This window comes from Passer domesticus, chromosome 4 (assembly GCF_036417665.1).
Source record: "Passer domesticus isolate bPasDom1 chromosome 4, bPasDom1.hap1, whole genome shotgun sequence".
In the NCBI taxonomy this organism is placed as follows: Eukaryota; Metazoa; Chordata; class Aves; order Passeriformes; family Passeridae; genus Passer; species Passer domesticus.
In genome coordinates, this window is record NC_087477.1 from 72,253,135 (window position 1) to 72,280,598 (window position 27,464).

At 36.8% G+C, this 27,464-nt stretch overlaps 1 protein-coding gene across 2 annotated transcripts in view; it reads right to left on the minus strand.

The window, feature by feature from the left end:
- Nucleotides 1–27,464, minus strand: part of PPP2R2C (protein phosphatase 2 regulatory subunit Bgamma) — a 193,357-nt gene that overhangs the window by 158,008 nt on the left and 7,885 nt on the right. Inside the window, exon 1 of one of the 2 annotated variants that reach the window (XM_064418726.1) lies at nucleotides 10,489–10,528. The exons of the other annotated variant lie outside the window; for it this stretch is intronic. Within the exon in view, the coding sequence (XP_064274796.1) occupies nucleotides 10,489–10,513 (25 nt within the window). The 5' untranslated portion in view covers nucleotides 10,514–10,528. Of the gene's footprint in view, nucleotides 1–10,488; nucleotides 10,529–27,464 lie in introns of those variants that run through there. 2 annotated transcript variants of the gene reach the window in all.

A 27,464-nucleotide genomic window follows, 5' to 3' on the forward strand; every position in this document is an offset into this window, starting at 1 on the left:
AAGAAAACCCTCACTGATTTAAAATTCATCCCTAACCTCTCGGTCTTTTTGCCTATTTGATTATTATCATTTTTCTCATTTTGCCATGGCACTGCTCAAAGGCTTGCTCAGACTGATATTTGAACTTACATTTTCTAAAGCATAAATAACATTAGCATCAGCATTTACCAAAACCAGTCATATTCAAAAGTCATAATAAAAGACACAGAAAAGTAATGATAAAAATAGACAGACCAAAGACTTCAAATGATCAGGCTCAGTATCCTGGAAGAATGTCACACTGGATATTAATCCTGGATTTTGATCAATGCAATGTATCAAAACAATACAAAAAAATTTACTGGGTGATTAATCTTTGAAGGTATACCACATTATTTAAGAAACTTTCTCCTATCATAGTGGAGAAATATAAATATGCTTTCAATTCTTGTGTTTTAGCACATACAAAAGGCCAACATGAGACCTCTTCTTCCAACAGAGAAATTACCTGCTGTGCTATTTGAAACCAAATCCTGTATAGTTTCAGAAAACAACCATCAAATTAGTGTCTGAAAATATATGCCTATAAAACTTTAGAACAGAAAAACTTGATCAAGAAGAGTCTCTACTTTGAAAACTTACTTGCAGCACACTTTAATTAATTGTTATAGTTTTAAAAAATGAGTAAGGAATAAAAATGAAAAATTGAAACAGTTATAAATCCAAGAAAAGTAGCACAAGTATTCAAAAAGAAATATGGAGGCATTCAGATCCTGATCTGGATCTGACTGTTGAACACCAACAGTATTTGAGAGCTAAAAACTGTTATGTAATCTGGAAAATTCACAAACTCAGACCAGCTGTTGACTGAACCAGCTTGTACATCACACACAAACCATCTGAAGAGAAGGTATTTCTCAACCAAACCACAGCAGAAAAGCCAGAGACTGAAAGGGGAAGCAGAGTAGGTATATAAACTGTACAAACCTCCAGAGATATTGCCATATATTTAGTCGTATCTACCAAGGGAATCTGTACTGTTATAATTCACAGCTGCTCTGGGCAGCCTGTTAAATGTAACCTCTTCTCAGGTCATGCTATTTTCCAGAATTATTTCCCCCACTATAACCCACAGGTTGAGGTAGGTAGAGTGACAACTGGTAGTCGTAAACTCCTGTAAAAAGCTTTAATTGGAGCCTGTTATCTGAGGTGAACTCCTACCCAGCATAGAAAAATAGTAGTAAAAATAGCAGTGAACAAGGCAGGAAGATATTGAACTCTGCCACTGAAGACAAAAACCCTCTCTGCTATTACAGAGGGGAAACAAAATCACAAAGATCTGTTTTGTTATGCAGGAAAACAGATTACCACCTTTGCCTTATTTTTTTTTCATGGTGTCTGCAAAACTTACACCACTATTGCTGTTTATATACAGATACAACTTTCAGAACTGTTCTTATTTTAACCATTTATCAAAACTGAAGGTCATCAACAAATACTTTCCAAAATCTCTCCTCTGTACCACGTACTGTGCAGACATTTACTATTGACTTCAACCATTTTGGTACTGATCTTTTCAGCAGGAAGAGCTGTGGGGAGCTTCAAGAGGAAGGAGAGAAATGGCTGAAGACAGACTCAGGGGGAAAAAATGATAGAGATGTAAAGGACATGAATTACAATTCCAGAGATGCAATTTACCAAAAAACTTTTAAAATAAAAGCTCACACAGATAAAGAAAAAAATAATATAAATTTGACCCAGTGCAAACACTGCAGCTTCATTCTACAAGTATAAAAGTGTCACCATTGGAATAAAATTAATCACTTCTTCATTTGACTCCTGAAGGCTGAAACTGAGTAATTTCATTTAAAAATTAGTAACAACAAAAAAATCTATCTGCAGAAAACCCCTCATTTCCTTTAATGCTCCCTGTCCATGACCTCCACAAAGAACAAGAGCACGTGAAACACGCAGGCCTCCTGTTTCAGTTTGTCTGCCCGTGTTGGAGAAAAAAATGCAGAGTAGGGTTCCATTCTCATCAGCCTTGACTCACCATTAGAGGGGCTGAATAATCAACATTTATTTCCAATCAGTAAGCTCAGCTCTTCAGGTTCTGGCTTGTCTTTAGCAGTGTCAGTACTCGCCCCCTCTCCCACCAGCACCACTCCTTACAGCTGATGGCACCAATTACTGTGCTAATGCTTACAGTGAAAGCAGTGAGCATGGCTCCTCTCCAAAACAGCAAGAGGGAAGATTATAAAGCCATAATTTCTGATTGTCTCATAAAATAACTGCCCAGGCATCCTCTGCTCCATCTGGTCTGTGGTTATCAATCTGTGCTGCGCCACCTCTCAGCAAGGACTCGGGCTGTGAGGGAGGTGCCATGTCAGATGAAGACAGACAGACTGGCCTCCTACCTGCACAGGGCAGTAAGACTGAAACTGTGCTGCTGCTGCCTTTGTAAACTTCTTTGAAGAGAGATGACTACATCTGAACAAAAAGGATGAAAATTAATGCAATTTCAAACACTTAAAATAACTTCAGCATATTTAAAAACTGTATTCCTTGCAAGATTAACCTGAATTACATTAGATTATTTTGTTGCTCTGAGTATATCCTCAATCAACATTACAGGTGAAGCCAGATCCTGCAATATTAGCTCTCACCATTTTATATTGCTCCAAACTTTCAAACATGTTGTACATCAACATTTTTGTTTTAAAAATACTTTTTGTGATGCAGTAGGTCTCATGTTGCCTTGGTTAAATTCTTCATGCTTCTTTTCAGCTGGCACAGTAGTGACATAGCTGCTGTTTGTTTCATTATACAGGCTGAAGCCCTGCAGTCTGGGCTTTTGTTTTGTAATCATCAAATCCGGAGAATGAGAGGACAGATTTCATTATAAATATTAGAAAAAAAACTTTAATTTGTGCTTTCAAAGCTAAATAGGCCATAAAAAATAAAGACCCCAGTTAGTCCCCATTTCCTCCAGAACCTTCTAATTAATTTCCCATAATAAAAGGAAGGTTACAGATAGGGTAATTGGCAAAAACTTTACTGCTGGAAGACAGAGTGGTCTATTATGCCCCCAGAAAACACACCTTGCATGACCCCTCATGAAGTAAAAAAAAAAAAGAAGAGATCTATGAACAACCAATATTTCCTTTAATTGGAGCTTTCTTTTTAACACTGCCTTGTTCATCTTAGTTTTGTGTTTTTAAGCTTCTGAAAACATCAAGCTTTCTAATAAGCAATATAGAAGCTCGTCAGCATTTGCCTGAGCTCTGAATTCAGTGTTTTCAGCCAGGCATTGCAGCTCATTCACAGCAACACTCGCATTTTGTTTTGGTTTTTTCCAGAGATTCAAACCTAAGCTCTCAGAAAAAGGAAAGAAAAAAAAAAAAAAGAAAGAAAAAAAGAAAAAGAAAGAGAAAAATAAATCTAATTACAACTTGAAAAATCTTGGGGAAGAGGACTCTGAAAACTAGCTGGACTAGATGTATCTAATATCTGTAATGGGTGTAGACATGCAAGGCACGTCCTAAAAGGAAACAGGAGACTGGAAAATGTGGCTAACCATGGCTAACTGTTATCCTTCTGATTCTGTAAAGATCAATGGAAGAAAGACACAGACTCTGAGTTTCAGAGATTCTGAGATTCCAAGTCCCAGCTGACTGGGCCTGACCTCCTGAACACCCCACACAATTCCTGGCCAAGTAAACTAAACTGGGCAGGGTGGCAGGTTAATGTGTCAATGTGTCCCTTCAGCTTCCAGTGCCCTTACATGGCTCTTCCATTTAATCTTTCTAACAAATCTATCCCCAGTTACTCGAAGAAACAAACCATCCATCATTCACTTTCTAAACACTTTTGTTGTTGTTCTGCCATTAAAACTGTCATAGATTAGCAATGTTTAGACTCATCTCTGTGTCAGCTTAGGAACCCAGTTCTACTGAAGCTACTTGATAGAGTCCCTCATTTTTCATATTTTATGCCCTATCATCACATTTAGTTCCATTTTCCAAAACTAAAATTCTCGCCCATCCACACTGATTTAAATATTTTACTGGGGGGTTTTTTGGTCATTTTAAGGAGCTGTGGCTGTCCTTGTCTTACTCAGTCAGGCTATTTCTTGAAAGCAAGTACGTCTGCTACAATATCATATCACATTTTAAAGTTCTATGTTAACTTCTTTCATCCAGAAATTGTGCAAACATCTTTATTTTCATATAAATAAATAAAAATGTATTTATTTTAAAATATTGTTTTGCTACGTTCATCCTCAAGCCATGACACTGTTAGCTGCTAGTTCTGTAAGTATTACAACTTAATTTATTGCCTTGCAAGTAGTTCCAAAAAGCCTTTCATACAGAAAATAAAAAATTATATAAGCAACTTCAACAAAAGAATTTATGATATTTTCCCATCTGTGAGGGAAAAGATTTCAGGCAGATAAGGATAACTGAACATCATCTTATTTATACAGGTTTTTTTAATGTTTGTAACAGTGGAGGCTGAATTTACATACTGCCAAAAAATCAAATAAATTTACAGAATTGTGTGTTGTTATAAAATACTTAAAGAAGCAGGCTGAACTTTCAATTCATAATCAGGGACACATCTTTAGATCTCAACCAAAAGCCATCCTTGAACTCTAAAACCTCCACAGTCTTACACAGGGGAGGTTCTGAAAGGCTTCAAGAGGCCTCTAGAACACTGTTGAGAATTCTGATGAGTGAAGAAAAGCTGAAACACCTGAAATCTATCCTGTATAATGGTGACTTTTAGCACTGGTACTTTATCAGTGCCTAGAGATTCATGTAACACCCCAGAGCCTTGTATGTTAGGCACCACACAAAAGCAGCTCTGTAAATTCTCCATAAATTTATACTCTAAACTCATGAGAAGGATAGTCCAGCCCAGCTCAGTCTCTATTGCTGAGCAAAGCTTTTAAATGGAAGTCAGTTTTTCCATTTCTGACAGGCAAACATGCAGACTCTATGTTACACCCTGGCAACTCCAACCTGCCAGCAGACCTATGAGAAAACTAGTAAATTCCTGGAAAACACAGCCAGATGATAATCATAACAGTAAAACAGACCATAAGAGCCTGAGACTGGTTCCACAGGCCAAACCCCAAGAAGGAAATCAGAGAGAAGATAAGATGTATACAGATCAATCTGGTCTTCTGTATAGCAGAGATCAGTTTAAGGAATATTCTACTCACAACTCAGTGCTCTGCAAACAAACTAGTTTAGATACTGCAAGCAGTACAGAGCAGTCTGCTCAAAACAGCACAACAATGGAAAAGGAAAACAAAGCCAAAACAGACTAAAATGGCTCTTTTCTCCTGCAGGACTCAGCTCTCCCAGCAGGTCACAGTCCTGCCCTATGCAGCCAAACCTTAGATGTCCCCATGTTGTTCTACATGTAACAAACCCTTACCAAAGAAGGGACACAAGTAGCAGCAAATACATTCATGAGTCATCTGCAGTGTTCAGAGGTGGTGTCACCAGCAGGGACTTGGTTTCCTAAATCACTGCATCTTGTCTGAGGACAGGAACCACAGCTGGGGAGAACAGAATGCACCTAACCTGGACCAGAGAGAACACACTTGCACACAGGCTCACTAAATCCACTGCTTCGGGGTTGTTTGTTTGGGTTTTTTTTCCTAGGAAATAGAGACCAAAACCATGAGCAAGAGAGAAACACCTTTCAGTGCTGTGGGTAGGGATGTCCTACAGATGTCCTGACCAAGTAAGTGCAGGGGTTTTAACCACGTGGACATCTGCTGAAAGGACAACACAGCACCACACTGGCAGTGCAGGATGGAGCACTGCACTGGTGACAATTTCCTAACACAAACTCCAAAGGGACTCACCAGCACTAATGCTGTGTGAGCTGCCACTCACAAACAGGGATAAACTGGTTGGTGATCCTTGTCCAGCGGCCTGGGTTGCAATGACCTCAAAATGACTGGCTTGAGGACATGGAAAAAGGCTGGAAAGTTAAGCAGCAGGGTGAGGAGGGATTTTAGAACTGCAGACTGAGGTTTACTCAAGGAACAGCAGGGTAAAATCCCAGGAGAACAGGCACAGGGAGAGCTTGATTTTTGAGAATTCAGGCAGGAAGAAGGCCCTGTGGAAAGGCTAGGAGTTCCAGCTGTATGCCCACTTGGCTTAGGAAGAAGCTTTTTGAGCTAAAGTTTAAAAAGGAAAAGGAAGATGAAAACCAGGACAGGCAAAAAAGAAAGAGTACAAAAGCACTGTTCAGAAACTTGGGCACAAAACAAGGGAGATCAGAGCACACCTGAAGACAGGTCTAGGAAGGGAACTTTCAGGAATGCAGGGAAGCCATGAGTGTGACAGCTGTAAAAGGAACTTCAGAAAATGTGTGGGTGACAGACGAGGGAGAGAACACAGTGACAGACAATGAAAGAAAAGACTCAATGTCTTTTTTAATCCCCATCTTTACATAAAAAGCTTCTGCACATAGCAGCACACTACATGTGGGATTCTGGACCATGTAACATGAACATCCCTTCAAACTACCATTCCTGGGAATAAACCATAAAGTCAAAAACCAAAAATACTGCAGAACTTAGGTACAATAAAGGATTTATCTTGCAATCACTGTGCATTCCCTGTTTATCTTATAATGACTCCATACTTGAAGCTACATATATCCTTTACAGAAATATTCTTGGGGGATTTGAAATGCAATTTGCTTATTCCAATTACAGCTGCGTATTGAGTGTGAGCAGGTCATTCTGAAACAATTTTGAGTTTGTTATTCTCTGCAAATTACAACCAGAGAAACACAGACTGTCTCATCAATCAAGACAAAACTGAAGAGACATGTTTCCACTAGATTTTAACTGTTCATAAGTGCTGATAATTTTATCCTGTTGTACTCCTACTGCCCTACATCAGTGCTGTGAAGGACAATCAAGCAAGCTAGAGAGAATTGGGGAAACAAGGTGGAAAGCACTGCTCCCTTAATCTGTAGAGGTCATCTTCTACCCTCCTCACCAAAGCATTTGAAACACCTCCCTGTAGTGTGTTTCTAGATCCTTTGTCATGTCAGGTGATGTTTGCTCTCTTACTGTCTCCCCTGGGTAAGCAATGTTTCAGAAGAAATGTGTTTTTAACACTTAGGCAGTTGTCTGTGACTGTTAGTATTCTTTATGTAAGGAAAAACAAGCAAAAATGTTTTAAGATCAAAAGGTACTTTTACTGTGTTAAGAGGGAATAATAATAGTAATTTTTCCTCTTTTCTTTTTTTAAGTGAGAAATCATAAAACATTATCATGCTACAGAAAATATGAGAAGATTACCTAAAATTATCTTTTTTAACTCCTCATGGTTGCCAAGATATCACATGTATAAGAACTTATGTACATTATACTTACTTGTCTCAGTTCTCACCTAAACTGAACCCTGGAAAAGGCCTCATCCCTTCCCCCAAAATAGTTGTTTCACACGATCTTGAACAGAATGGTGAGCACCACAGCTGACAACTGTTCCTTTAGCTTGACAGTTACTTTCTAAAATTAACCTTTCATGCTTAAATCTTAATCTTCCTACAGTCCAATTATGAAGGCATTTCTTACTGAGCACAGTATTAACCTATAAATATTAATGAAATCATAAGCCTTGTCTATTGAGCATGGAATTGATCTGTTATTCTCCTGATAAACATTTAAATCTATATAGAGAAAATATAAACTCTCAATTAAACAGTCAAAAATCCTGCAAAAATTCCTGCACCGCTTTTATAAACTGGGGAACATAGGAGCAACAAAATAAGTAATACAGCATTATATTGGGAAGAATTTCTTTACCAGAAAGGGTTGTGAAGGGCTGGAATAGGCTGGTTGAGTCACCATCCCTGGAGGTATTTAAAAGATGAGGAGATGTGGTGCTTGGGACATGGTTTAGTGGTGGACTTGGCAGTGTTATATTTGGACTCTATGATCTTAAGGCTCTTTCCTAACGTAAATGATTCCATAATATTTTTATTTACCTTCAAGGCAAAATATGTATCTGTTATAGTTCAGAATTAAATTCTACAAAGAAGAAACTATTTTGGAGATGGAGTTTATTCTTCTACTTGCATTTAGAGTTTTATTTGATATTTCCCACTACTTCGTATTTCTTTAAGTTACTAAGCTGGATAAAGTTTTTAACTCTGTAATAGTCATTGCTATATATTTCAGTTTCTTAAAGAAGTATACATATTTAAAATGTCACATTGGACTAAATAAATAAAAGCAAGGAAGCACACATAATTATATCTGTGAATAAATCAAATAAACAAAGACAATAGTGAAAACATCTGTTTCCAAATAGCCAAAATCACTCAGTATCAAAATAAAAGTGAGGTTTCTGCTTCTATGAACATTATATAAACTCTGAGGCAGCTGTGGAAAACAGTCCTACAGAAACTTACATTCAAACTGCTAAAAATTGACCTTTTTCCCCTCAAGTAAAAAGAAGAAATCAACCCTCCATGACCCATAAACCCAGTTTTAGTCACAAAACCTCGTGCTAGTGAACCTGTGTGAATCTCAGCACTTATCAGACAGACCATTAAGGTCCCAGCTCCTCTGGACTTTACCATGTAACACTGAACATAGTGGTACAGCAAACACTGTAAACTGACAAGGCATACTGTGGAATAATGAAAATCACAGCCTACAATCACACCAAGAGAACAGAAACATCTGATGATTTAGTACTCAAAGGGATAACATTGTTAATGAGGAATTTTTTTTTTTACTTTTTTAAACTTTGGTGTCAAAAAGAGATAGGTTTTTCAAGGGATTAAAAAATATTACATTGCATTACACTCTAATTCCCCATGAAATTGTAGAAGTGTAAAAATCACTGAAGATACAGCTTTTTAAAAGGGCTGCAACAAAATATAGTTATGACTAAAGCACAGATATAAATCAGAGACAAAATGAGAATAGAGGAGTCTTGTCCTCTTTTCCTAATCCAGCTCCCCAGTACAGCCACACGCCTTTAGAGCACCTGAGTAAAGGCTGCAAGGACTGATCCCCATGACAGAGGCCAGAATTGATGCAAAAACCTTTTCAGATGGTAGCTCAGTTCAGAGCCTCTATGTGGAAGAAAGCTTCATAACCCCAGAGATCTAATCAGGGACCAACTCAGACACAGGGACAAACCACTGTATTAACTAACAATGCATTTTCCACAAACTTTGGTTTTTTCATCCATTGAATTATCCTTCACATGTTTGGATGCCTAAAAGCCACGAGGCTCTCAGTACAATCAAAGTGAACACGAAGCAGCCAAGAGCTCCACGGTCACTGAAGGGCACAGAAACAGTCACCACTCTCAAGAACTACACAAAGCTGTGCAAGATTAACAGGATTTTTTCCACAACTAATTAAAAAAAAAAAAAAAATCCATGACTTCCAGCAACATCAAGTCTGTCCTTATTAAACACTTAGAGAAGGCCAGGATATGAGGGGACTGTATTATGTGCACAGTCTGACACAGAAAGGCACAGGGAAAATCACAGTGGGATCATTCCCCCACTGACAGCACAGCTGACACTGCCAGCTTCCCCCAGCTCACTGGAACAGAAGGAGCACAGCACTTGCAGCCAACAAAGCTGGTTTTATGCAAGAATCACAGAGAGAACCTGGTCAGCACTGCAGCTCTTCCTGGGGCTACCAACTCATGGGCCCAGCCCAGAAATATCTTCTAAAGACATTCAGAATGCAGTAGCAACCCTCTGAAATCAACTATATCTCCTCCCTTTGTTCCACAGGGAATCACTCATCAACAAACTCTCGTGCTATCTGTTTGAATATTTGAAGCCACAGGAAATGTTAGGGCCTCTTCCCTCCTTCCCAGTTCTAAATCCTCATCTTTCAAAAGCAATCGTGACAATATTTCATTCTGATTGCTCAAAGAGTTTCTGCAGAATGAGGAATTGCTGATTATATTTAAATGACATATACAATTGTACAGAGGAATACTAAATCAACACATTAAAAAGAATATTTGTACTTCAATAAAATATTTGCTACCAAATTAGATTTTATTTATAGCTACCAGCCTTTCTTTGACTATTAATAGCATTATAACCATAATGCCACCAGCTACCAAACTGAAACAGAAATTTCTCTAGTATGTCTCTGTCAGGACACTTCATCGCTGTGATAATGGATTGTTTCCTTCTTTTTAATTAATAAAAATGTTTAGTTTGCCGTAATTGTTTCAAAACCTATTGTTTTTTGTTCAAACACACAGGAGCATTTAATCTCCACCATGAAGAATTACTGAGAGTTTCTTTAAAACCTTGAATGTACTTCCAAAAAACAGCAGTATCTATGAGAGGACAGACACATCTATAAAGGGATTTTTCATGTGTAATTTACAACAACTTTCACTTATGATAAATGAAATATCAACCAAATATTAATAAAAATATTTCATACATAAATAATCTGAATAAAACAATAAATTTACTTACCATATGTTGCACACACAGATTTCATTTTCCTTCATAAATAGCTCACCATCTAAATCCTGAAACCAAAAAAGCTAGCCAAAACACCAAAATCTTTACTTTTTATGTGAAAGAAATGACTAACACAAACGTTTCCTAATGCAAAACAACAAGGGCTCTATATATCTAAATTTGTCCATGAGTTAGTGGAGAATAACTGAGACTTCCCTTAATATCTGTGAGGTCAATTCTTTAACAACTAAAGATTCAACTCAGTGAGCAAAGGTCTTGAGAATTCAGGGAAGCCACACCCTTAGATGGGAGATCTTTACATAAATCAGATTTTAACATTTATATGTAATACTTGTTCTGAGAGAATAACTCACAGCTTCAACTTGACAACTTAACTAGGCATTGCAGAACATTTTAAGACATGCTTTCTCCAAAGGGATCATGGTACAAGTTAATTTTAAACTAGTTTAAAAGTGAAATTTGGGCTTTAGAAAAACCAGAGGTTTGATGTATTGTATCAATACCTATATCACAAGTCTCAATTCTGCACTATATTTAAAAAGACAGCATTTGGATATGTGGTTAAATGGAAAGAAGTCAAATCATGACATACAGCTGTAAAAATAACACCTGCTCTACTCGTTCTTCCTTGAGGATCTGGTTAGATTAACACATATGTAATACTTATGATTTATTCATTGGTTTCTGAGTAGAAACATAAAGTAGCTAGACTGAACTATAAAAAACAAGTTAGTATAATTTCTCCTTTTATCACGCTTGAGGAATAGCAATATGAGCCCTGTCAGATTGTACATGGTTTTTCTTCCCTTGTTTTAGAACAGCTAATTTAAGCACATGATTCAGTTATCACAGCCCTGATACATTAGGCCAGAAAAATACAGCCAAGACTACTTTAAGAAAACTTGATTGTCAGATTCTAAAATTCAAATACAGAGCTGTAAGCTCTAAATTCAAATAACAAACAGTTATAGAAACACAACAGGAAGCCTGGTCTTCTCTAAGCACATATTCTTTAATCAGTTAATTAAAAAAAAATTAGGAGTCTAATGATTAATACCTAATACATTGAAGTAGTTACCATGAGGAAATCAGTACAGCTCTCTCTTAATACCCTACTGGTCTACTGTGGCTTTAATGTCAGCTAGGCCAGGAAAACTTTGAAAAATCCTGACAGATGTTTCATTCCTGTGGTAGTTCTAAAATTCTTATACTATAATGCATGGAATTCGAACCTGAAGTGAAAATCTGCTGCAATAGAAATGAGACTGGTAAAGGCATTTTCCATTAAATAAGAATCACCCTATACCTCAGTAAGTTGCTTTAAGGCAAGGGCAAAGGGCTTCAGTGCACAGTAATTAAATATCTCATTGATTTAATGATCATTTGGTAAGGAAAAAAAAAAAAAAATAAATCAGCACTCTTTTGTGGAAGCAGTCAGGCTGTGGGCAAAAGCCTCTGAGAAAAGGACTTTTATGACCTTCCTAGCAAAGACATGACGGTTTCAGCTGATAATCAGAGGCACCAGCATTGTTTGGGCTTTTTTTGGGGAGATGATAATTTGTAGTTCCATGTTCCATTGACTGAGATCTGACAGATTTTCCAAATAAACATGTTTGATCTACAGCCTAGGTTATTTTACAAATTGGCTTCAAACATATTCAAAAATCACATGACATTTTTTCAAAGTCTTCAGCGTGAACCTATGTTGTACACGTGTTCCAAATTTCAACTCAATCCCTATGGAAATAAAAACAACTTTTATTAACTTTTACTGCAACAATATTTCAAATTAACTTCATGACCACAACACAGTTGTACGAGTTACATTTTTAACTTTTCAAGCATGTAAGAAAAAAGCAATGGGATGAAGAAGAGTAGGCAATCATAATGCAGCCAGGCTGCGTCCACAAGGATGTGGTGTGCAATAAATAGAAACAGAGTGTGGCATGTGGGGACTGTTCATCACTATTTACACACTGTACCAGTTGGCATTACAGCAGAATAAATTTTTAAGAATTCCCTCCTTTTTCAGAAGGAATTTTTAAGAATTTTAAATTCTGTGGTATTCTTGATTTGTGAAACACAATTTCTCCTTTTATGAATGAAAATTGATAATTCAAGTAAAAGATCACTGAATTTTAACAACATGTGCTAAATCAGGCTCAGCCATCCAGGATGTGCACTTGTACTGAACAGATGTGCATGGAATAAAAAGAAAGGATAAAAGCATCTTAATACACCAAAAATTATGTCCTTACATTTGGGTATGGAAAGTAAATTAGCCAAATCCTTGAAATTTTTACTCAAGCAAATTACTGATAAAGCCAACAACAGTTTACTCATTAAGGTTCTTAGCTATAAAATTTAAAACTTACAGGAGGACTACTGTTCCCCACAGAGGCCCCCTCATAAAATTAAGATCCATATTTCTTACTGAAAGTAGAAGGAATAAAAGACTTTGGGGCCTAAAAGCTGTCTTCATAAAAAGATAATTATTTCCTAGTTCTGTCAAAAATTATTCATTCAATGCTGGAATCACTGTGTGGAAATCCACAGTTTATATTAGAAAGCAGGCCAGACTAAATTGTTGAAATCACCTCCTATTTTTGATCATCACTGTCTGAGTTCTTGATGCTATGACATCAAAGCAACAAGTGACAACATTTGCCAACAGCTTTCATAAAAGAAATAATCAAACAAAATCAATAAATACTGCAAATATTAACTATTTTTAAACTGTCTTACTATTGACTTAATAATAGAGATCAAATCGATCAATTGCACACCAGCTTTCACCAAAAAAGTCCAACTACAGTCTCTAATTTATCAATGGTCACTTACTCTTACTGCACATACCCTAAAAATGTCAGCAAGACTTTATACAGAAGTATCAGAGAAACTGGTATTTCCTATATATGTATTTTCTCCAGCACAGAATGGCAACAGCATGTGAGGGGATTTTATTTTCCTGGAAGTTAGTCAATATCTCCCTGCAACAGCAAGTTACATATTGTTGTTTTTTCAGCTTGTCTAACAAAAAACATTAATTTTCAAGTAGTGAAAACTTGTAATTACTCTCAGTACAATGTTTCCAACTCTAATTTTATATGTATCTCCCCTAGGTAGACTAACAAGTGATTTCCTAAATTATATATATGAAATCTAAATTACACAAAATCAAAACTGTAAAACATGTTTCAATTCTTCTCATACTCTACATTTTATCTATAGTTACAACATATTTTCTGCATTTTCCCCATGAATATCCCTATGGAAAAACTGCAATCAATGCAGTAAAATACTGCATGTCTAGTCAAGTTACAAGAGACAGAACTAGGAGAAAAAAGTAAAAGACTGTACAATTAAATATATATTTAGACTATTACTATGCTGTATAAAAGGAATGATAAAAAGCAACAAAAAAGCATGTCATAAATTAGTGTAAGACTTGGACAATGCCTACAGACAGTGTTATAATATTGCTATCAAGACTGTTAGCCCTGAGAGAGGAATTGCTTTGTTTTTTACATGGGAAGAAATGTACACATGCACAAAGGGCTGGGGTTTTTGTCAACATCTTCATCTGCCTGATCTCTGATATTCTGTCAGACATTTCAGTGCCAAGGCAAGGCACGGTGAGCACAACAAATAAGCAAACCTAAAAGACTCCTCAAGCTAGACATAGCTAAGAGTTTTCCCTAAAGAATAAAGGGTTCACCTTCTTCCTCTTACCAGCATAAAAGACAAACACTTTCTTTTATTCTGTGTAAAACCAAGAAAACCTGAAGGTGAATGCCACTTCTTTAAACAAACAAAACACTGTACAGCTGCAGAGGTGTACAGTACACATAAAAAAGCTGTAAAATAAGGGCTGTGTTATTTCTTTTTAAAATCAGTTACTGGTTTTAAGCTACTAAAGATTGTTCCTGCTATTTAGAACACCATGATAGTGAATGCAGATAATTGTCCTTGAAATCCAGTGTACTCAGAAATGTTGGGCAGACTTAAGCCTTGAGTTTTTACATAAAATCTATTTACATACTATATTTGTATATGTCTCTATACACTAGTGTATTTACACGGTATTATGCTGAAAGGAAAATTTTAAATAATGTCAGAATAGTGCTCATTAAAGTTACAATTATTCTAGGCTTTGCTGCCCATTATTCCATCAGGAATCACACTGAAGAGCTGGGGGTGATTGGGTGGTGAGTTAGCACAGCTGCTTCACATCTCTGCAGGTCCATGTGTACAAAGCCCATCTCACCTGGCCACAGCTGTCATTGACTGACAGGAACTAAACTCTGCCTCTGACTAGACCCAAGGACTGACCAGACTTCACACAGCTGGATGAATTTCTGTGGGTAATACCTGCATTTATTATTTATGTTTTTAATCACCCTATCTTCCTGCCAAGAAGTCCTGTCTTCAAGGAAATTTTAAATATTTTTATAGTAAGTTAAAATGTGTAATAATTGAAGCCTTAGGTCAGCAGTTTCCACCTTCTGTAAGACCTCTACTACTGAAAATATACTTTCACAGCTCTTGGAATAAAGAGAAGAAGCCATGTTGATTGCTAAGCAGAATCAGGCATTTAAGAAAATATAACACACTCTACATGACAACATGGAAAAAAGAAGTGGGTACAGGCACAGTTCTAACCATCTTAAATAAAGAATGAAGAAGACGGAGAAATTAAAAAAAAAGGTAAGATTCTAGAAAAATATTTACATAATTCAGAAGAGAAATGCTTTGAGTAAAAAATCTAACAGCATATGCGAACAAAAAAAAAATGCTGTATCAAAAGGTATTTGTAGAAGATCAAACTTTTTTCTGATGAAGACATTATAAAAATGACATTTAATTATCTGTTTAGATCTACAGGACCGGAATAATAACCAGTTTAAATCCTGCACATCTGTTGCTGTATTTTCTCAGTATTTCAAGGACACAGACTTTAACCTTACCCCATATGGGCCACCTACCAGTTAGATTTCCCTCCTATACATAACATATTGTTACTTTGCTAAAAGCCAAATTACTGGACCTGACCTGAGAAAAACAGTCTCACACAAGGCGAGCAACTGCCCCAGAATGGGGTGGCAAAGGGGCCCAGGGGGCCAGCACAACCACGCGGTTTGTCCCCGCACCGCGGAGCCGCTCGCGCCGTGTCACACTCCAGCCATCCCAGCTGCACATCCCATAATTAAACACATGATATGCCTGTCACGTTAGAAGTCATCTGAGCTGCAGCAATCAGAATTCCCGTTTGAATAACGTAAATCACCACAATGCAGCCTCAGCCCCCTCTCCACACTCATGGCACAAACAGCCCTTCCACGGCGCTCACCCGCTGACCTCTGCGACTGCAGGAGGTGCTGGCCGTCCACTGACACGTCTGCAAATGGGATATGACACACTCAACCATAAAAATACAACAAATACCCCTTCTGGTTTTATTACTTGTCATCTACTGGATGTATTAAAAAAAAAAAATCCTGAGTAAATCTCCTCTGGGAGGATTTTGTGATTTAGCAGACATTTCAGGATTTTCAGAAAAAAGAGGTATCTGTGTTCTATATCCCCAAATCCCACCTGCAAGAGGGGAACAAAGCCAGCAGCTACAACTTCATGGTTTCAAGCAATACTTTACAACTGATCCCTGCAGAAAAACAGCTATCACCTCATCAGCAAAAATTGATATGAAAAGTCAGATTTCTGCTCCTCCTGAAGTCAATGAAAGTTTTACTGTAGCATTCAGTGTTCTAAATTGAGTCCCATTAGGATAGAATTCATTTTTTAATGATTTTCACTTCTTCTTAAAAAGAGCAAAGTAACTGCATTCTAAAATATTAATTATTATCACCTGCAGACAATTACAGTAAAACCTTGTGACTTTGTAACAATGATAGGGACACTTGATGAGACTTTCTGATTTTGCAAATTAACCAACTGAAGAAGCACAGTAGGAAAGCAACATAAATTTACTAAGTTTAGTTACAATTGTTTATACCACTTCATAATCTACTAGTCAATCTGGTATGTTGCACCTTAGTTTTCAGATCCTTCGCTTGCATTCCTGGATGTATTTAAGCATCATTACTGCAAAATGATACTTAATGGTAAGAATACAAAGGAAGTATGACAATATCCTGAACCCAGTAATAACTTCCATTTGTCACCAAATCCACAGATTCCTTGCTCACATAATTTTCATTTTGCAGTCAGTTAGAACTCCAATGCCACAAGACTGTCACAGAAGCTAAACTTTCACAAATTTGATTTTTTAAACTATAAATATTACATATAATTATTATTTTTATACATTATTATCAAATATAGTTTACTAGTGAAATATGATTTCTGAATTTGACTTTATTTTTCACAACTACTGCTATAAAGCTAATATCCTATAAAATTATGACATAACATAATTACATTTGAAATCTGTGAAAATTATATCCTTTTCATTTACTTTGTCTTTTATAGCAACTTGTAAGTATTTATCCAAAACCTCAAGTCCCTTTCATTTTCATTTTCTATGTTCACACAGTTGTTTTTTTGCATTTGTACATACCCTTGAAGCAGCTAAAGGCAATCAGAAAAAATGTTAAGATGCTGAAACAGTGTTTTTTTAAATTAGCAAGAGACTATGTGAGAAGATTCTGTAATGACTTCAATTTATTTCCTTAATGTACTCTTTTTCATACTAAAAATTTCTGGAAAGCAAGACATTTTAATCCAAAATTATTTTTTATTTCTGTAGTTATGTGAAGTCTCTCCTTCTCCCTCATAAACACAATTCTTAAAAAGTTATTTGCCAGCAGTGCAAATGCAAATAACCAGAAATTAAAAACTGCAGTATGTAACTTGGTGACTGCTACATGCTGGGATCATCAAAATTTTACTTTATTTAACACTCTAAAAGGATATAACTCACTTAATGTCATACCTGTAGCTGTCTTTTTTTTCTCCACACTACTCATTATGTGACCCAATCCTTTATATTTTCTATAGTTTATAGTTTTCTCCACAGGATTTCCACTGACCAAGTGCAAGAGTGCCTACCCAGCAATTCAGCATCCCAACTTAGATACCTAAAAACTAAAACCACACAATTTAGGGACAGCACATTAAAAAGTGCACTGCTTCTTACCTTGCACAGAAACCCCACCACAGGGAAAGAGATTGCAGCTCTCCAGAATGCTAACAACATGTCTTCCAATTTTTGCAATAGATCAGACACGGCTCATAGAACAGTATTCTGCATTTCACTACTCTGATTCATCTGCTCAACCGGGTGAAAATTAAACCAGCATCATAATATAATTATTATACTACAATGCATACATGTCAGGCATTTAAATTAGGCTCCACAGGCAATTGCACACTTGATATGGCAATTCTGAAGTGTTTCAAAGGTAAAAAACCAGAAGGTTTTCAAAGGTAAAAAAATTCCCAAGTTCTTAAAAAAAGGAAACATATTTCATTAGATGACAGGAAACTGAGTACCTTCACAGATCTTCTGTAACTTTGCAATCATAAAGTCTACTGGAAAATTCCCTGTTTCTCGAACCAAGTAGGTCACTATTTGCTATATGAACTTACCAGTCTGTGCTTTTAATGAAGAGCTGTCTAAAAGTACATACCAAGAACTCCCTTGGTGGATTACAGCGTCACTCCCAAAGCCAGCAATCATGCCAGGCAGCCTTCCAGCACCAGAAGTGAAGCAGTTCTCAAGTAAGCTGTGCTACTCTCTAGGCCCTGCAGGAGATTCATCTCCATGTCTCTCCTGCCCACCTCATAATGCCTCTTCCCATGTTTTCACCTCGTTCCCATGTTTTCACCTCGTTCCCAGTCTCTGTTCAGGCAGCCTCAGCGTGTAACTGTGATTACCAAATATTACCAGTGTCCTCCACACACTCAGAGTTCTGATTTCCTTTACACCTGAGCTCCACAGTGCCAGTCCCTTTCCCTTTGCCAGTTCCTTGAATCCCAGCATCATTTTCCAAGGTACTCTTGCTGGCCAGTACCTGCTCTATGTCAAATCAAACAGTGATTCTTCCTCTACTCAGCCTCCTTCCAGCAGACAGAGAGAATGCAATTCAAAGAAGAGAACAGAAAATTTTAAGACTTGAACACCAAAAACCATCTCAGATTCCAATCACACCTGAATTTCAATTACACAAAGGTGAATTCAGCTCTGCATCAGGGTACATTCCCTGTATGCTGAGCTGAGAGAAAAGTGCGGAAAAATTCTATCTACACATTTTTACCAATACTTACATGAGATTATTTAAATAACTATTTTTCAGAGGTTTATCAATTGGTCACAGAGACTGTCCCTGTGGGTATTCACATGGACAGTCAGATACTCTCCAATATAGTCAAATTGATTATATTCACCTTGTCAATTTGAAGTTCCTCCATCAAAGCACCCAAGTACTAGAGTTTTTCAAGGGGAAGTTGATGGAATTCTTTCTTTTTTTAATGGGCAAAAGGATCCCAGGAATTTTCCTGTGAAGCTTAGGGTCAAAGCTAAGTTGGCAGTCTTAACCAGATTTTTTTCTGTGAAAAATCAGCCTGAAGCCAGTCCAGGGGGGAAAAATTGTTAGCCTCAGTGGTTAGAAGTTTGTCAAAGTTGGAAATTGGAAATATAATCCTGCAAAAGGAACTGTATTACCTTCAATAACAGAGAACGGTCAACTTCTATCAGTGTTTAAAAACATAATTCAAATATATTTGTGGTAATTTTGACAGGATGTCGAAATAAATGTTTGCAGATAAATGGAAAACACTGAAAATTCTTTAGAAATTAAACTGAAAAATTTTTTTAAATTACCTCTTTCCAGCTCATTGTAATTGACAAAAAAAAAAAATTTCAAATGAAGAGAAAGGATTTGATGTTAAATATGTTAGTTACTCTTAGTAATGGAGGGTTGGTATGTAGAATATACTGTCACATATGTTAAAGATTTTTGTCCTATCTCATACCTAACAGCCCATGATGCAAGCAGATGGTTTTAATCCCACCAAGGAAATTTTCTTCTCCTTTGAGAGCTGTGAAGTGGCATGGCCATCCACTTTCATCAAAGTCCTGTGTTCCATTAGGAAATCCGTGTCTCTGGGGACACATGCACACAGAGGAAGTTACATGCTGGAGGAAAAACACATACATAAGTAGAGTCACACCACCTTTCTCCTCTGACGGCAGTAAGTGTTAAAACTATGACCTTGTTCCCAACACCAGGCACTTTTGCCACTACACAGAAAGTAGTTTCCAATTTAGGCATTTTTGTCCCACAGGACCCCTATCACCTCAAAACAAATCGAGCTCGCAATCCCTGGCAGTATTGACTGCACATTTCTCTGCCCTGGCCTGTATGCACAGTAATTGATTATAAAAAATAACTACACCAAGTCATCCAGCAACAGTTATTGATCAGCTTGTAATGAACACAAATGTAAGCTTAGTGTTTTATAGAGCCTGTGTCTATTTATGTATTTCTATTTACTACAAATAGATCAATTTCAAGTGGAACACTTTGCTGTTTTCCAGTTATCTCAAATCATCCCCCTGCAGTTCTTAGTTTCCACTGAAGTTTGCCATTATTTATTCACTTCAAATACTAAAACCACAACTACTAGATGTAAGAGGACAGAAAGAAGAAAATAAAACCATCCTTGTAACTATTCACACCACAGAGAACCCCCAAAATAGTAGCTTTATACATTGAAAAAATAAATGCTTTAAGGACATTTATGGAAGCTTATGATCACAACACAGTTCTTATCCAAAACCTACATTCAAATTATTCATCTTCTCATTTCAGCAGGACACAGAGCCTTATGAATCAAGTTTTATCCAGGACTCCACTCAAACACCAGGACACTACCTGCTCCCTGAAGAATTGCCATGGTTCACAATCCCCACTCCCTTTCCTCATTTCATAGGATTCAGACACAGTGAAGTCACTGTGGAAGGACTAGACCAACTCTTGATCAGATGGCAGCCTGAATTTAATTTAATGTGTTTGCCTAGTAAGAAATTGCTGAGACACCATGAATGTTTTCATTTTCACAGGGAGTTTAAATTTCAGGTTATAAATTCTTACACAAGGAAACCCACATTTCATATACACAAACAACTTTATTTAAACACATGTGCAGTACTATGTGTGCAGTTCCTAACTGGCTTTTGAACACAATGAAACAGAACAATAAAGCTTTGGGAAGGCACCAGGCTGCAGAGTGAATTCCCCTAACCCTGGCTTTGAGGTAGGCAGGGATGGTCCCTGTAGGACTCTGCTGAGCAGAGATAACAGGCACTGTCAAAACAGGTTTCCTAGAGCAGATTGCCTAACAATCTGGGAAGGGCAGAATCCAAAGATTTCCCAAGGAGAACATTTTTACATCCTATCAGCCTTTCAGCTCTGCCCAGACTGTCCATAAAAAGGCTCATATAGCAGGCTAAGATGTGATGGAGGGCTGAGAAAAATCAGTCTGGTAGAAACTAGGTGCAGTCTAAATTAATTTTTTGGTAGTTTACTGAAGAGAAACTCTTATCATGACCCTTCTTTATCTTGTGCCATTTCCCTTTTTTTTTTCTTTTATTTTAAATGACTGGTGAGATACAGCTAGGCAGTAATTTTTTTTTCCAAATAAATTATGAGGTATTAGCATATGCCACAGTCAAAGGGATTTTTTTTTAAATAATCATGAATACTCAATCCAGCCCACAGATATAATAATCACCCATGGGAATGGGACTTAATATACCGATCTTCAAACATCATGGTCTCTCTCTCCACTGACCATTTCTGAAAGGCTATGAAAGTTCATAGAGATATTTCAGTCAACCAACTTCTGGAAATCCTGTAGATATTATTTTTTTAAAAAAATTGCTGTGCTCATTAGGTACTATAATTGAGATATTTATATTTAAATATAAATTCAAAACAAGGACACTTCCACCTCTTCACTAACCGTGACAATAACTAAACATGTCTAAGATGACCAAATCAGCAGACTTAGCTGGCAAACAAAGAAACCAAAATTACCCTATAAGATATTGAAAATAAATATATTCTATATGCTTTGGGATATTTTATAATGGAGCCTTAAGTGACAAATGAAGTTGAATACCAAGATGCATGGCTACATGCAGATAAATATCTGATTTATTTATCCTTGGTAGGCAAACAAGTAGACCCCATTAGCTGCAGGTTTAGTAATAGGGGTAAACAAAGAGGAAAAAATAAGAGTTAGATAAGGAAGTAGACCAGATTATATTTCACATTCAATATTACTCCCTTAAAAATAAAAGTCAACAGAAAGAGATAGTAATATAATCAATTGTACATTACAAGAAAGCAAAAAGATACACTAATCCAAATGGCCTCCATTCCATTTTTTTAATTTCTGCTCTGTTTCAAAAAATACAGATTTTAATTCTAAGAGATATAAAATGTGAATGTAAATACCTCTAGAAATGAAAATTTATGGCTCTCCTAGCAACTGTGTCTCATAAACTTGCATGCATGCAGTATTCTGCATGGTATTTGGTGCGAGCTTTTGTGCTTTCACAGCAACGAGGTTGAATTATGGTTGCTGTGGGAACTACATCTTTGAATTTCTTGACTTGTGCTCTCATCTGAACTCAAATGTTGCATTTACATAGGTAAGCATTTGCTGGTGGAGAAGGAATCTATGTGAATGGTTCACGTAGGAATACTTCAGTATTCCTACCAAAGAAACAACACAGCTCCGTGTCTGGAGAAGTACAGAGCTCCCATCACTGTCACACTGCATACATAAAAAGTAAATAGAGACACAAAAAACCTGGCAGTCAAATGTGGCAGGGTACCTATAGAAACAGTAACATGGGATGATGTCACTGAAAGTTTGGGGTTTGCAATCCTCCTTCATTTGTTCAGCTTTTTAACCACAGGGTTTGAATACATGCTTTCTTTCAACCATTTGATGACAGGATACATAGAGAGAGAGAGAGACAGACAGACAGACAGACAGACAGACAGTTGTCAGATACTTTGGAGCCTTATAAGTGAGTGATCTTAGCAAGAGTGAGAGGGTCAGTATTGCCCAGGTCAGCACTGCCCAGCCCCAGCCAGCACAGGCACTGCTCTGGCTACTTTCTGAACTTGCAGCTAAAGCAAGCAATGACTACACCAGTCCAACACTTGATGTGTAATATAGGTCACAAGCTGCTCTAGAGACTCACCTCAGCATAGCAGGGGAAAGAGAGACAGATCTTCTGCTTCTAGAGATGTTCTGTAGCAGAGGACATTTGTCTTATAGTAGAATCAAGAAGCTTAAACTTTGAGGTCTGTTTTCTTGACACAAAATATTCTATTTACTATTTCCCCATGGATACATTTTATGATTTAACATCATCAAGAAAAGGGAAGTCAAGTCCTTCAACAAAGCTCTGTGCATTTTTGGAATTATCACTGAACAATTACACCTCTAAAATCATCAGACTAGGAATCAGAAATACCAAGTTAATATTGCAATATTCTTAAATTGAAATAAATTTCAATGCATAGTTGCTACTTCTGGAAATCAACACAGGTATCACGCTTTAAAGAAGATTTTTGATTAATGTGGAGGAACATGAGGAGAGGGAGAAATCAAAAAGCAACATAAAATCACAGATTCTCTGGCATGGTGTCACCTTTCTAAAGAAACACCAATGCACAGCTACACTCTCAATGCACTCAGCAGACTCTCAAGGTCTCTCTAGCTTTCACTTAGGAAAGTATTCTTGGGGGGAAAAACCTCAACCCAGAAAAAGCAATCAAACTGAAATACAGCTGTGATGCCTTCGTTTAAAACAGAGGAATCAGCACATACTGAAAGTAGCAGCCTGTCAAGATTAAGGGAAAAAAAAACCTGCATGAAAAAGCTCAAGGGAAAAAAGCCCCACAATTTTAATATGTAATGCATGAAAAATAAAAATTTTTCTTACTTTAAATTTATTACATCTACTTTGTATACTGTTACAAAGGACACCAAGTTAGTGCTTCTTGCAAATAAATGAAATCTGAAGCATGGGGTATTTCCACAATAAACAATCAATTTCAAAGCAGAGTTTATAATGTTAACACAATAACTTACTAGAGAAACTCAAAAAAATAAGAGTCACCTGACAAACAAAACCATATATTGATGAAAGCTAGTCTGTATTAAAAATTTCAAAGATCACAAAGATTACTCAGTAAGTCAGATTTAACAAGAAACCATCAAGTCTTGCAAGGATAACACTTCTACTTTGCATCTTTGAGTCTACTCATAACACAGAAGTTTATTCTGGGTATAAAGAGAAGGAGTATTAATATAATTTGTATCTCCCAAAGAAATTATAGGTTATTTTCATTTCAGGATCTCAAGATCACTAAATATGGTAATTAGTTATAGTAGTCATGTGAAGTGGAAAGGCCCATCAGTAACAATGCAGCCATGCTGAATAGTTTTACAACTGACTTTTGAATGGCACATGCCCCCTCTATGAACAGAATGTCAAATCAACAGCCCCTGTTAGTGTCTAGACATAATTGTCTTTGAATTGAATACATCAGCATTAACTGCAAAACCAAAATGGTCCCAACTAAAATAATGGAACGGTCTCTTGCACCATTCTTCTGCATATTTTGTAAAAATTACATAATACAATAGGTGGAGAAAGATTTATGAGGTTAACATTTTGCATATTCCTGAAATCAGCCCAACTGTCAACTCTATTCATTGTGATATGAGCCACTATAAAATGTGCTTGCAAATAAACATAACCAGAACATCTGGGGAATGTATGCATTATGAAAAGAAACTGTACTTGATGGAAGAATTAAAAACTTACAAAAAGACCATCAGTTTTTGAATATACAAATATTTTTAAATATTATATATTTCAGCTGTAATAGCCATTTTCAAAATATCATGTATATTAAAAAAACAGTATTTATTTATGTACCTATTCTAAAGCCTCCTGGAGGAAAAGTCAAACACATCTACACTGATCTGACTGAATTTTCTTTTGATTTTTATATTAACCTTGCATAGCTATAAGAAAAAAGTGTATGTATGTACATCTGTGAGCATGTAAAAAATATAGAAATTTCAAAACTATTTTACAAAGTAACTAAAAATAAGCCACAGAGCTCTTCATGTTGGCACATTCTGATATTAGAATGTTGTACACAACTTCACAATGTAATGTCTAAACTGTCTTAAAGAGCAGCTTGCATACAAAATCTGAAGGCCACATGATGACACCACAGAGGTATGACTGGAATCCAGGGGTACCTTCCAGGAAAGCATTCATATTTATAGATTTATCAATTGGAAATATGAAGTCAACAACAGGATACCACCACATGCAGGAGTATTAAAGGTCGATAACAAATTAAATGCTCCATTCTCACTCTTCACTGGAACCACAAGGTCTTTTGCCATCATATACTAATCTCCAGAAGGGGAATTACAGGATCACTTAGATTGGAAGACACCCTTAGGATCATCCATTCCCACTACAAACACCACACTGGCAAGTCCTCCACTAAACCACATCCTGAAGTGGCACATCTAGGTATCTTCAGCAATGGTGACTCCACCACTTCCCTGGCAGCCTGTTCCAATGCCTGCACACCCTTTCAGTGAAAAATGTTTTCCTAATATCCAATCTAAACCTCCTCTGGTCCAACTTCAGGCCATTTTGTTTGTCCTATTACTTGTTACTTGGCAGAAGGGACCAATCCCCACCTCTCTGCAATTTCCTCTCAGGTAGTTGTAGAGAGCAATAAAGTCCACCCTGAGCCTACTCTTCCCCAGGCTAAACCCCTGTTCCTTCAGGAACCCTCCACAAGACTTGTGCTCCAGACCCTTCATCAGCTTAATTTCCCTTCTCTAAACATGTTCCAGCACCTCAAAATTTGCACAAAATGTTTAAGGTGATCACGCACAAATATATAATCAACACAGTGCTGTATTCACTCTACTTCACAAGAAACAAATATAAGCTTCCTAATATTGAGTATCCTCTTAGGCTTTTCATGACAAAAGACACAAGGAATATATTAGGCAGTTGAAAAAAAAGTCTCACCTGTTTCTCAATATTCCAGTTACCTCATGAAACAAACTCACATCACTGCATCAGTTTTTAACACAGAATGACTAACAATGAATCTGAAGATATAATAGCTTTTGATAAGGCCTATCATTAGAACAAATAGCAATCTAGAGTTCCACCCACCAATATCAGAGCCTAGGTAAAATCATGCATTTGCAAATATGCTCAGGATGCTTGGGAAGTCTGGTCTCCTTCCTGACCACAAATTCAAGTATGTGTTTTAATGTCTTCTCCCAGTACCTCATTATTCTTTAGTTTTATAACCCACAAATTATAGATGGAATCACTATAACATGCTCTGCAGTGCTAAAGAAAAGAAGGAAAGAGAGAGCACATTAGAAACACACTGAAGTGTGCACATTGGGTTTGCTATTTTACACATATATTGCTATTTTCAAAACACCAGCTGTATGTTCTTACTGTGGCAGAAGAGCCACTCCTTACACAGAAAAAAATACTGCAATGACTCAGAAGCCACCTCTGTCTCACGTGAGGAAGGCCAGCCACCACAAAGCCACCACATGTTCTTTCTGCATGATACTGAAAACATCTCTTAAAAATCCATGGTGGGCTAGTCAGAAACAGATACGTTTAAAAGGACTTTGCAGATTAAGTAAAAGGGACTGTATTCATCATGTCAACCAAAGGTTTCAGTGTGGTATTTAAGCAGAATATTTAAAAACATACACTGAATTTGTACCAAAAACTGAAGGAAATTAAAGCACTAAGTCTCTAATGCTGTCTTTAGAAATCTGCAAACTATGAACTGAGCGACCAAAAAAGCATCACATGAAAGCCCTGGAGTCAGTCTTAAAATTAAAAAAGAAAAAAAAAATACCATAGTGGGGGATTAAAAGAGACTTTGCTAAGTTCAAAACTGCTAGAAATTTATGTGGCAGCTCCCTCTTCTGGATCACCAAACCCTGACAATTCAGCTGAGATGGCAAGATCTAGAATCTGACTAGTAAATAACATATTTTCACTGTTGGTGGGGTTTGTTATGTACCATTAGGCAATCACACAAAGACTTCTGGGCTATTGACCATTATTTTGAATCAGTTTATATTCAAGTAGCATACTCTGAGGAAAAGGTAGTTGAAAATACCTGGATAGTTTGAAATACTTTGGGAATTTTCTCACCAGACAATAAAAAATGCAAGAGAAAAAATAAAAAACCAAAACTATATTGACTTCTGCTTTCAATCTCTCCGAATTTATTAAAAAAATGCATTTTACAGAAATGAACTGATCAATGAGAATATTACAATTCAAACTGTGTGGCCTGCAGTGACTTTTGAATCCATATTTGCACAGGTTAAGGTTCTGGGTTGAAACTGAAGAATCTGATCTTGACATTTGTTTCAGCCTTGACAGGTTCACACATAAAAAAATCCTTGCACAGTAGAAAAAAACTTATCTGTGCATCAGTTCTTCAGACACTCTGAAACAGCTTGGGCAATTTCTGCACACATTTCTAAACTGGAATTGGAAAAATCAGAAAATTGGTACTCTCTGCCCCTATATAAAATTCATCTCCATAAAGGTACCCTGGATTTCTGAGTTGACCTATAATTGAAGAGGAGGCTTTGTGAAGACCTGGTGATTTTTATGTATCTCAGCTAGAACCACAGGCAATTCTATACTCTCTAAATTGCTCGTCACTATTCAAGCTGAATGACAATGTTTGACTTAAATATAAAAAATTACTCTAAATGGAAAATTTACAGCCCAAATGAAATCCCTGTTTACTTCATCAGTGTAATTACTGATAACAAAATCATTACCTGAATCAAATTATTGAGTGTTTAATGAGGAAGAGGGT